Source organism: Plectropomus leopardus, chromosome 2 (genome assembly GCF_008729295.1).
Source record: "Plectropomus leopardus isolate mb chromosome 2, YSFRI_Pleo_2.0, whole genome shotgun sequence".
In the NCBI taxonomy this organism is placed as follows: domain Eukaryota; kingdom Metazoa; phylum Chordata; class Actinopteri; order Perciformes; family Serranidae; genus Plectropomus; species Plectropomus leopardus.
In genome coordinates, this window is record NC_056464.1 from 18,274,307 (window position 1) to 18,286,047 (window position 11,741).

Consider the following 11,741-nt stretch of genomic DNA (forward strand, 5'->3'; position numbering starts at 1 on the left):
GGGTCTGTGTCCTCAGTGATAACCTATCAGTCATCTCCCAGTCCTGAACGAGCAACCCCAGCCCACCCACCCCAGCTGCTGCTCAGCATAACAAATATACTGCATATATATACTGCGCTGCTGCACAGTGTTTGAAAGTTTCATTTAGAAGAAAATGACAACACATTGAATGTGTTTCTTTGCATTTAGGGATTTTGTCTTTGGCAGGAAAATCTTGTTATAATTGTGGTTAAGACCCACAATGCAGATACAAAATACAAGTGGTAGTTTAAATGGTTAAACGCTCAGACTGTAGAAGTAATACAGGGCAGCAACAGACAGAAAGGAAAGCTGGGCTTAAATCAGGTAGCTTGCAATCAGAGTATATGATCAGCAGGTGTGTAAGGAGCTGCAGGTGTGTGAGGAATTCAGCTGGAGAGCCAAATGTAGGTGAGCCACGCCCAGTCTGAGACACACACAGACAGATGGGAAATACATCAATGGACAAACATCCAACAAGAAGAGAGGGGAAAAAAAACGGCAGAAACAAGGAGAAAAAGACAAGTACAGCAGATCAGTCCATGCTTCCACTGAATCATCTAATCTAAGAGACAAACTCATGTTTAATCAGTATGAAACACTTATCTCTGGGTCATTTAGAGGGATTAACATGATATGAACAATTGTGGTAGAAATAAACATCTGAACTGAAGTATTGCTGACATCTACATAGAAATCGCATGATAATGTAGACATAGTCTGTAAAATTGTTTTGGCTGTACTCATTAACTGGGGTGAAGTTTACTGAAGTACTGTACTTCAGTAGAGTACTTTTATTATCTGCTACTTTATACTTCTACTCCACTACATTTTACTATATAAATATTGTAGCCTCCACACAGTATATGTTCTTTTAGCTAGAAGCTCAAGCCTGTTACTTTTCAGATGAAGATTTTTCAAACAAATATAAAAAATAATATATTTTATTTTATTTTATTTTATTTTATTTTATTTCATTTAAGTGCTTATGCTCCACAACAAATACCTATTAGATATGTTTATACTTTCACTTAAAGGAATACATTTGTAAATCACTGAGTCATGCTGTGATACCTTGAATTTGTGAAGAAAACGCTGTTTTTCTTGCATCGACATATTGAGTTATTCATTTATTTGGGACAACGTTTAACACCAGCGAACCTAAACCATAATATCAGTTTGCAAACTCTCAAGTATCATTCATCCAGTCGAATACTCTGTACTTCCAAAAAACATACACCTTTACTAAAAACACCCTTAGTATGAGTCTGACTTTGAAAAGTGCGTATAGGTTTCACTTTTAGTTCAGATTTAAATAATAAGATTAGAGCAAAAAAGTGGGTTATACTGCACAAGTTGTGTAGAAGTTTGTAAACTCTGTGGGGGAAGTATTTCCTTATTTCCTTCCTTTCTTTAATGCAGTATTTTTTACTTTGTGGTAAAAAGTACAGGACCTAAATATGTTTGTTAGTTTCCCTTAGGGAATATAAGATTTGCATCTTTAGCTTTCTCTTTGTTGCTGTGATGTCGTGAAACATTTCAGAACTCATTATTACCTAAGTTCTCTGCTCTGTGTGCTCTGACCTTCGCATTCAATCATGAGAGTGTGATGCCTGAAAAAAAAATCCCCTTTAAGAGCGCACTACAGTGATGACGAATATCAAATACAAACATGACCTTGCGTGTGTGAAGCTGAAGGCCAGTTGCTCATCAACTGGCAGCCCTGATCTAAATATAAAACCTATGTGTAAGTGTTGCACTTTAGTTGAATGTTTGTCACTTCTGCAGAATGGAGAATTTGCATACCCACTATGTACAATTTATACTGTCAAAGTGCAGCGGGGCTGTACAAAGAGACTATTATACCTGAGCAGGGGAGTACAATAAACCCATACAGGAGGCTTGGCTGTGGTCAGGTCACCGAGCTGAACAGATGAACTGGGAATTCAAATGACATCAAAAACAAAAGCCTTTACAACTCCAACAGAATAAGTCGCACATTTTATTATTTCCCCTGTAGAGTTCTAATATGGTAATATCAACCTTGCAAATACAAAACAGACCCGTGTAACACAAAACCAAAGCATGATTTCACATTATGAATAACTGAAGAGAGGTGAAGACGGGGGAAGTCAGATCTTGCTTTGAGTTTGTATTTACAGCTGAAGCAATTCCCGTATCAGTGTGTTTACATGCGCAGCAACCTCAGTAGAGTGATTTTATCTGACTTGATAATAAAATACAATGAAAATAAACAGAAAACCTGAGTCATCCAAACACATATGTACAAATTCACACAAATAACTAGCAAGCAAGCATGCTGATTCCTAAATATACAGCTTTCAGGTGCCTTTTTTGTCATTTCAGACCAGTGTGGGCATCATGCCAGTGTTGAGGTGGTGTGTGTATTGTAGGGAGGTGGAGGGATGCAGAGGTGATGGTGTTGGGATGAGGTGCGGTGTGTGGCTGTAGGTGAGGAGTGTCCCAGGGCCGAGGGAAAATGACCCGCAGTTGTCGTCCAGGGAGGAAGGCTGAGGCAATGGCGGCTCAGAGTACGGCTCAAACATGGTGGCCTTCTTGCTCTTTTTGTTCTTGTTGGACACTTTTCTGTTGCGTGTTTGAATGCAGTCCTTCTTCATGGTGAGCGGCCTGTTGACCTGGGACAAGAATGGAAGCATAGTTTTGTCTACAAGCTGATTTTTTTAAAAGAATAAAGCCCATAGTTTTATGCAGACTGACTCACATTGTGCAGTTTAAAGTAGAGTCCACAAGCGTTACACACAGGCTCTCCATTGGCGTTGCGTCTCCACAGTGTTGTTATGCTTGTGTGGCAGTTGGCACACAGTGTGCCAGCCCGCTTGCTGACAATCTGAAACAAGGGCTTAGGTTTTATTTCAACATTGGGGGACACACATTAATTGGCTTGTCCTCTGTAAGAAAATTTTTAACATCCAACTTCATTTTCTGCATTCTAGTGAATTTTTATGCACCAATGTACGGAATTTATGGTGAAAATGTCTTTAATTTTGTCTGCCTATGCTACTTTCATGCTCTTATTCGGGGAGAAAAATGCACAAAAAAAATTGGCAATTACTTTTTATTTGTTTAAGTTTTCACAAATCAAATATATATTGTGTTTATGCCCTTAGCCACCCAAAGAGGTGTGCTGGTGTGTATCTCCTACCAGTCTCTTCTTGGGTCGGATCAGTGGTCTGTTCTGGCCGTTCATCTTGTGGTACAGTCCACAGGCGTTGCACAGGTAGTGGCCTGTACCATCCCGACGCCACAGGGGGGTGGCTGTGGCTCCACAGTTAACACACTCTCTGGCCTCTGTTCAAAATTCAAAAATTACACCGTTACTATTGAATCCTGTAGTACATAAAGAGTTTATTACAAAATGCTTGATCATTTAAAAACAAATTTTCCTTGAAATTAATAAGTCAATATGTTGGTACAGATTCTGTCATGTGCAAATGTCTTCCATTAATAGGGCTGTGACTAACGATTATTTTCATTATTGATTAATCTGCAGATTATTATCATGATTATTTAATTAATAGTTTAGTCTATAAAATGTCAAAAAAAAAAACTTAAAAAGGCTCATCATAATTTGACATGTTCAAATGGCTTCTTATGTCCAACCAAAAGTCCGAAACCCAAAGACTCTTTATTTACTATCATAAATGATAAAGGAAAGCAGAAAATTCTCCAATTAGAGAACGTGGATCCGACAAAAGTGGGTTTTTTTTGCTTTAAATATGACTTAAACAGTTGATTATTAAAACAGTGGGCAATTAATTCCATTTTAATCAACTAATTGGTTAACTGACTGATTGTTTTATATTAATAAATATTTTGGTGAGATTGTTTTGTCAACTCCTGCTTCAGGGTCAAAAACAAAGTTTCAATCCTAAATCTTTTTTACATTACTGCCTGATCTGAAATCAGAGGAAATGACAAATCCTTGGCTATTCTCACCTGGAGTGGATATCCTCATCTTATTGCGGAGTTTGGGGGAGTATGAGGGGCTGATCCAGGCTCCCGGGCTGGAGTAGATGGCAGCGGAGTTGTACTCCTGTGGACCCGTCATGTAGGAGTTGTAGGGGCTCAGCATGTGTGGGTGAGACGACGGAGTGTACACACTCCCAGCAGCAGGAGTCAGATTCAGAAAACTGCTGCTGGCCCCCGACCCCCCCAACGGGCTCAGGCGCTCGGCCTTCAGGGCCTCCTGAAGCCGGGGACTCTCCCGGCCCTCTCTGCTCGGAGACAAGTATCCGTCTCTGGAGGTGATGAAAGAAGAGGTGACGCCAGGGGTGTAGAGGGAGGTTGGGGTGTGTGAGTGCAGCGAGGTCTTGCTGAGGGGGCTGCTGCTCCAGGTGGAGGCTGGGGGGTTGTAGGGTGAGCTCAGGGAGTGACTGCCTGGCCCATCCAGCAGCTGGAGGTTGCTGAGGAGGCTCGGTGAGGTGTACACCTGTCGAACTTTGGAAAGACAGAACAGATTCAGTCATTTTTAGGCTGAACGAGGGGATGGGTTTAATGGGTGAAAGTGAGTGGGAGCACTGACCCGAGCTGTGTCTGTAGGTGGGTGCTGCTCGGCTTTGGCTCGGGTTGGAGAAGAAGGAAGGTAGGTTGGTGTAGTCTGTGTCCTGACTGGAAAAGAAGGACTCGCCCTCTTCTCCTGGAGGCAAAAGCCCGGGCTCAGAGGAGAAACCGGCCAGAGGATCTGAGCTGAGCAGAGCAGGCGACACCCACTGGGACTGCTCTGACGAGTCCTCCATGCTGACAGAATAAACCTCAACCTACAATACGACCATAGTGGGGACATGAGAAACCTACAGCGCTCTGAGAGTTCTGCCAAATGTATCCTGCCAGGAGTATTTTTCAAAAAAGAAATGAAAGCCGAAATCTGATTTTTTTAATTTATTTTTTTTGCCCACATGCTACAATTAACTGCATCTGATTTACTGTCACTTTGCTAAAAGTTGATACACCATCACTGCACTCTTCACTTCATAATAACCAATCTAATCTGAAGTTATCAGGGACACCATCTCTTGGTAGCAGGCTTCTTCAAACTTCCTTTTCTAGGATCCTCATTTGACTGTGGCTGAAAGTAAAAACTAAAAATAAATGGGTCTATAAAAGTAGTGATACAGCCAGTGACCAAACGGTTACAAAGTGGTCTTTCTATAATAGGTGTGCCAGTTAGAAGAATGCAAAAGATATGTGTCCTCAGGGACGCCAGCAAGGTGGACAAACAGCTCAACACTCCAGATAGAAAAAGGTGTTTTCTGAGTGAGTGAGTTGAGTGTTTGTGGCAACTTCTGTCACACTGCTTAAGAGATTATGTGACATTTTCACACCAGTCTTTTCAATATGTAAGGGATGTTCTTATTAAGTAATTGTTCAGTGGTGCTAAAGAATAACTCAAAAAAGTAATAACTAAACAATATTTTGATAAAAGGTTTAACCCATTTGGTGCTCTTTACAAATACTAAAAATTGGCTGCTTTAAAAAAAACTGATGAAAGTGAAAAAAAAAGTGAAAATGTCAAAGCAATATCATGAAAAAAAGCAATAACAGACCAAAGCTGCTCTTGCTCCATATCTTTAGAGGAAAGAGAGGAGGAAAAAGAAGAGGCTGATACCGTCTGATAAAGTCTGAGAAAATCTGATAGACAGCATTATTATAATGCTAAATATATCCACCTCCAGCAATACAACACGACTCATCTGATTAATAGAAACCTGATATACTGAAAACGTGACAAATGTAAAAACACAGAAGAGTGAGACGGCATGCTGTGGAAAGTCAGTCAAATGAGACCGTACTGAGGAGTCCAGAAATTTAAACTCATTTCGATTTTTAGACTTAATTATGCTAAACTACATGGCTTTTTTCTGATATAAGCTCTACACAGGATCATGGTTAAGGAACCTGAAGTTATATAATTATAACTCTGACTGAACAATTAATGAGTGGGCTGTTATTACTACAGTTGTTTATATTGATACATATAACGTAAACAGGATATTTCATTTCATTCTATTCAGTCTTAAAAGATATTTTAACTCTATGATAACAATAATATTAATAAGACAACAAATATAATAATAATAATAATTTGAAACATCTAGAGAAGAGAAGCTGTTAAAATTTATTGGAAAGGAAATATAATCTCCATCACCCCAAAGCAAAGTCCTCACCTCTCATATCTCTACAACTCACAGTTAATCAGGTAATAAATGTCTTGAGATGAAACCATACCAGTGAAAGTCTCAAACATATAAATTTACTTTCACAAGATATATTTTTTGCTAAATCAACTGGATTATAAACTGGCGTCTGCAGAAGAATGAGACCAACAGGAGACAAAGAATCAATAGGTCACCTACCTGAGTGGACGTCACGGATGAGTGTGGTGAGCAGGACTTCAGGTTAAATGTATGACGCCAGGTGGACAGTGGAACAGCTCGTCTGTCTATCTCACTATAGGCTGATGGTTACAAGAACAACTTCTCCAACAGCCAGCGAAGTTCAGGGCTAAGAAACAGTCCGTGGGAGGGGTTGGGGACAACTTTTTTGAAAGACACACCTCTTTGGTCCACAGAGAAAAAAATGCAGATGTAACATGTAACAACTCTCAATGTAAAATGATGTATAACTGTATAATCTATGCATAAATAATGTTTTCCCTATCAAACCCTTTTGGCATCAGAAGTGAGTGCGACAGGTAAAGCTTTGAATCTTGGTTCCTCTGCTCTTCCTTTATGGCTGGTTTGTGCTGTAGTGTAGTACTGATAACATGTTTGTATCTAAGTAGATTTAGAGAGAAAGCACAACATACAAAAAGCATATCCGCACCAAAGTATGGCCATTATCAAACAATTATGTATAGCCGAGGGATAACGCATTTACCCCAAAACCAAAACCTGTCCCTGACCCCATTAAAATGTAGTTGTACACACATAAATGCAACATGAAGGACATCATACAGCTTTCCCCAGCAGAGCAGTGAGTGTGCAGGCTGGGTGCTTTTTGTCTGTTGATGAAATGTGCATACAGCCCCTGATAAGACCAAGCCCACATGGAAAAAGAGTCTGCAGACATTTGAACAAAGCAAATATAAAATGCAAAGAGTCAATTTCTTTGTGGTCCAGCAAAGCTTGGAGTGGAACACAGTAATGCAAATCGGGAGAGGAGCTGCAATCATGGAGGAGAGATATGGTCTGGACGTGGCCTGGTGGCGCACAAGCCCGACACTGTCCCAGTCATTTGATAGTCAAAGCAGCTCCCCGACTTTCCTCTCTCTTTGTTCATTTACAGTTTTCAGGGAAATCAGGGGAGAAAAACAGTTGGGAAGAATTGAGGCCTTTTTATTATTTGCAACACTGGGGCTTTTTTTCCGCATTTTAAGAACCTGCAGCAGTTAAATTAAAGTTATATCCTCATACGGTAGTGAAGCGGTGATAAATTGCATCAGTTAGGTCAGATGCAAATCAGTTCATAGTTCATGGCAACTGTGGTGCAAAATTGTAATTTAGCATCTATTTCCCTAAACTTTCCTTGCTCTACACATGCTAATAAAAGTCTCCTGAAGTGCTGGTAGAGACCAACTGCAGAATACTATAAAAGTAAAGTCAGCAAGGGTTCAAAATATTTTATGGCCTTTTGGAGGGTGGGTGTATGCAGCAAAGGAACTAGGCTGGAACCGGCCTGTTCGGTAAGGACACAATTTTAAGGTCATGGGATGGACTAACTGCACAGAGTGACTAAATGTGTGAGGAAACAGAGACGTACACAACTAAACTCTCTTCTTTATCAGGCCCATTGAGGACACTGAAGTCATTCATTTGATATTTCGGAGAATTTAGAGACATGTTACACATGTAAAGTGAGATTTTTAGTTGTTTATCAGGTGTGGACGTGGTCTTCTGGCATGAGGATTACTGACTACATCAACTTATGTTTTGTAGGCTCCTGTATGCTCTTCTTCAATAATGTCTTGTTTGTGGCGGCTTGGTTATCTATGCTCATATTTTTGAGAATATTTACATAAAAATTATTTATTTAGTTTAGTTTGAAAGGTCCAGTATGAATGATGTAGTAGCATTTAGTGATAAGGTTGATTAACTGAAACATCTCCTTTGTGCCAAGCGTGGATAGCTACGGAGGCCAACGCAAAAACGCAAACAGCGCTTTCGAAAGCCAGTGTTCATTTGTCGGTTCTTGGCTTCTGTAGAAACAACACGGCGGACTTAATGGAAAAGGAGCCGTTCAATGTGTAGATATAATTGCACATTTTAACGTACCAAAAAACACAACCATTTTTTATACAGATGATGATAAATCCATGGAAACATAGTTATGAATATTATATACATTTTCTGCCAATTTATGGTCCTTAATCCTTCACACTGGACCTTGAATAGATGTACAGTATGATTAAGACTTCTGGTCAATTATTTTTCTGACCAAAAGGAAAACAAACAAACAAAAAAACCGACCCCACTTCTTACCCATTAAAACTTCATATTTTTAGAATTATGGCTTCATCCCAGTTCTTGATCCCCCTTATGAGCAATTTAAAAGTATTCCCATTGAGGAGAGCATAGACTGCAAAAAAAAACAAACCCAAAAACCTAACTGAGTGAGGAACTATTTTATTTACTATGCTTAGTGTATTTAAGGCATGATTGCAATGAGGTTGCTGGTAGTACAATTCTAAAAATATTATTTTAGGCATTTTTGTGGCATAAAATACCAGGACAGACATGGAAGACAACCCTTATGCCACTGCAACATCCCTATTACTATATGTTTTTTAGGCTATGTTGATATGCTGATTTTGGTGATTCATTTTTTAAAAACGCACTTAAATGGTTGCAGCACCTATGTGGGTTATGGATATGGGCTTGTTGTTGGTGCTGTTTATAGTTAAGGTGAAATAAAAACTCTAAATTGCCTGAATGTGTGAATGTGTTTAAGAGCCACCTGTGCAATATGTATATTTCCCAGTGCATGCTGGGTAGGCTACAGCTAAACAGTAAAATGAAAATATATTGAAAGAGTTACTGTGAAGTTGATTCCTTTTCATACATTTGGCTCTTTAGGGACAGTGACAATAAAACTGAGTGGGAATGAGCTGTGTGAATGAGAGTGATATTCTGAGTGAAATGAGGTCTCTGTGGCACCATGGACAGCTGGGCAGGGATGTGGCTGCTGCCGCTGTGGGGCAGGCTGCTCTGCTCTGATAAGAGGTTATCATGATGAAAGGAGGAGGCCAGGAATTACAGGCCCTCCGCTCACTGTCACACTGTGGCACAGACGTACACACAGGCCTACAGGACGTTGCAGCATTTTTGTGGTTGTGTCATGTAACTCATAAAACCTGCACACACAGACAGACAGACATACACAACACTGCCCGCTCTTGTCGACGGTATCTTGACTGATGCGGTCTTAGCCGACACTGGAACATCTTGTCGGACAGTTGGGAGCTTGTGTGACCCTGTGGTAGCTGAGTGACGGATGGTGTTGTGTGTCACCAGTGGACTTTGGGGACAGCTTTCTAATTCCCAAGAAACAGGCTTCTGTGTAGGCGGTGGTCTTATCTCTGTCATGCAGGGCTGCAGCGACATGCCCAGGAGAGCGCTCTCTCTCTCTAAAACACACACACACACACACAAACTGTCCTCTCCATCGTTATTTACTTACACTCCTTTTTATCATCAGTTACTTACATTTTTAGTCAACGAAGAATAACTCAAATGCATGTGGTTTTCTGTCACACAGTTTTCTGTCTGCACAGTCAGTGCGATATGATTTTGTGTCTTGTGCAATGACTAATAAAGTTAGAGGTGGTTGGGTAGCCAAAGCTTGGCACTCTAGTGCCGCTCACTGAAATATCATAGCTTTTTATATTGCTGATATATGTGTAATCTCAGTATTCTGCTGCACCTCTGATAGTCTCTACAGGACACAGATACACAAAAGCATATAAGCAACACCCCAATGTATGTTGCTTTTTTTTTCACTTTCATTTTCATAAGATTTTAGTTATTTTATTTCAGTGCAGCTTCCTGTTTTTTTATCCCTTGTTGTATATTAGTATTTTGTTGATAATTTTTCATATTTTACCCACTGAGAACCAATGTTTGCACGTCACGTTGTAAAATGTATATATTTTTTTATGTTATGTTCTTTTTTTCTTACTATACTTTATGGCATTATTTGAATCTCTTAACATTCTGTTTTCCCCCCTCATTGACCTTTATGTAGCTTTAAGGTTGTTAAAATCATCTAATACACTTACATTTGTCCAAAATCCATTTGGTTATATATCGCATCTTTGAGCACTTTGAATTTAAACAATTTATATCCAGTTCTTTGTATTTGTAACAATGTTTGACGACACAGGTTGGGATTGTAATGACTACTGTTTAATGATTGTTGTTTAACTTGCAAACCTTCAAATATAATTTGAAGTTTTATTTGTGATATTTGTGTGGTTTACCAAAGATTTTTAAGAAATTAACATGTCTTTTATATGAAAGCATATTATTTTAAAATATTTACTTTTTACTCAGATTAAAAGGAAAAGCTGAAAAAACACAAAAATAAAAATGAGAGTTAATATGTGTATTTGAACTTGAACATGACCCCTACTTGTTATGGCTGTTTTTTTGTTTTTTTTTGTGCATTTACTTTGACAACACTGAATCACTAGATATAGGCCTGCACAGTAGATAACACCACCTGCTGAACTTAACAGAAAGGGAATCCTGAAAGAAAGGTGAATTACCTGAAGCCTATGCTGCCTCCTTGTGGTACATAAAGAAGTTATCCAATATAATTAAAAAAATGCACAGTGGAAATCTTTTACACAACTGCATCTCTGCAAATATGGAGCAAGTCTCAGGTCAAAGAATTAAATAAAGCAAATTTTTGTGTTTTTTTTCTCTCTGCTCACTCGAGGCTTACTTTGTCCCGCCTTTATTCAAAAGTTTCATTAACAAACATCTGTGCCAAGTTATTGTGTCCATCCAGAGAAACATGTACCTATGTATGTATGCATCTATCTATCTAGATCTGTCTGCATTATTGGGAAAAACTGTTCTACTTTAACTTTTATTCTGATATCAGCTGTCTTAGTTTTTGCTCCTAAATGTACTTAAGCTGTGGAGGGTCCTCTTTAAGGGACTTTTACCATGCTAACAACGCTTAGCATCATTCTCAACGTTTATACACTCAAACGTAAATTGAACATTGAACAAATTCAATTAAAATAGGTGGAAAAACAGACATTGGGGCTTTATGGTTTAACGTTTGCTTCCAAATGAAACCTGTCAGTGTTAGCCTATCAACTGTTAGATAAGGTTAGCAACACAGTCATTTTCATCTAATATTTTCATAGCACATTGTAAAATCAGCGTGAGTGGAGAGTGAAGATTAAAAGTTGTAACCTACAGTACTTGTACTATTGTAACCTACATTTCCCCCCATCACTAAAAACTCATGAGCATGCACCTGCTGTCACGTGCACGGCTGTGTCCTACGCCAACACTGGGGCTTATTACTCTGCATGTATCACTCCGCTTCACAGCTGTTCTGAATATGTAATTGGGCCTACATTAACGTCGGTAGTTTTCTAACGTCACTGTATATTGTGGTGTAACCGACTGTTGCGGAGGCCTACTGTGTCCCTCTGAAGTTGCTGTAAG

General features: G+C 39.3%; 1 protein-coding gene across 1 annotated transcript; it reads right to left on the reverse strand.

Moving 5' to 3' along the window:
* Positions 1-2,006: 2,006 nt before the first annotated feature.
* On the reverse strand, positions 2,007-6,502 carry gata1a (GATA binding protein 1a). Its single transcript, XM_042496313.1, has 6 exons — positions 6,414-6,502; positions 4,583-4,817; positions 3,997-4,497; positions 3,203-3,348; positions 2,762-2,887; positions 2,007-2,675 (listed from the first exon to the last, which is right to left on the reverse strand). The coding sequence occupies exons 2-6, from the start codon at positions 4,794-4,796 to the stop codon at positions 2,382-2,384; spliced, it is 1,281 nt and encodes a 426-aa protein (XP_042352247.1). The 5' UTR covers positions 4,797-4,817; positions 6,414-6,502; the 3' UTR covers positions 2,007-2,381.
* Between the last annotated feature and the right edge of the window lie 5,239 nt (positions 6,503-11,741).

Coding starts and splice junctions, on each gene's coding strand:
- gata1a (XM_042496313.1), bottom strand. CDS start 4,796: ATGGAGGACTCGTCAGAGCAGTCCCAGTGGGTGTCGCCTGCTCTGCTC. Junction 3,349..3,996: donor GATGAGGATATCCACTCCAG/GTGAGAATAGCC, acceptor AATTTTGAACAG/AGGCCAGAGAGTGTGTTAAC. Junction 2,676..2,761: donor TCTACTTTAAACTGCACAAT/GTGAGTCAGTCT, acceptor TTCTTGTCCCAG/GTCAACAGGCCGCTCACCAT.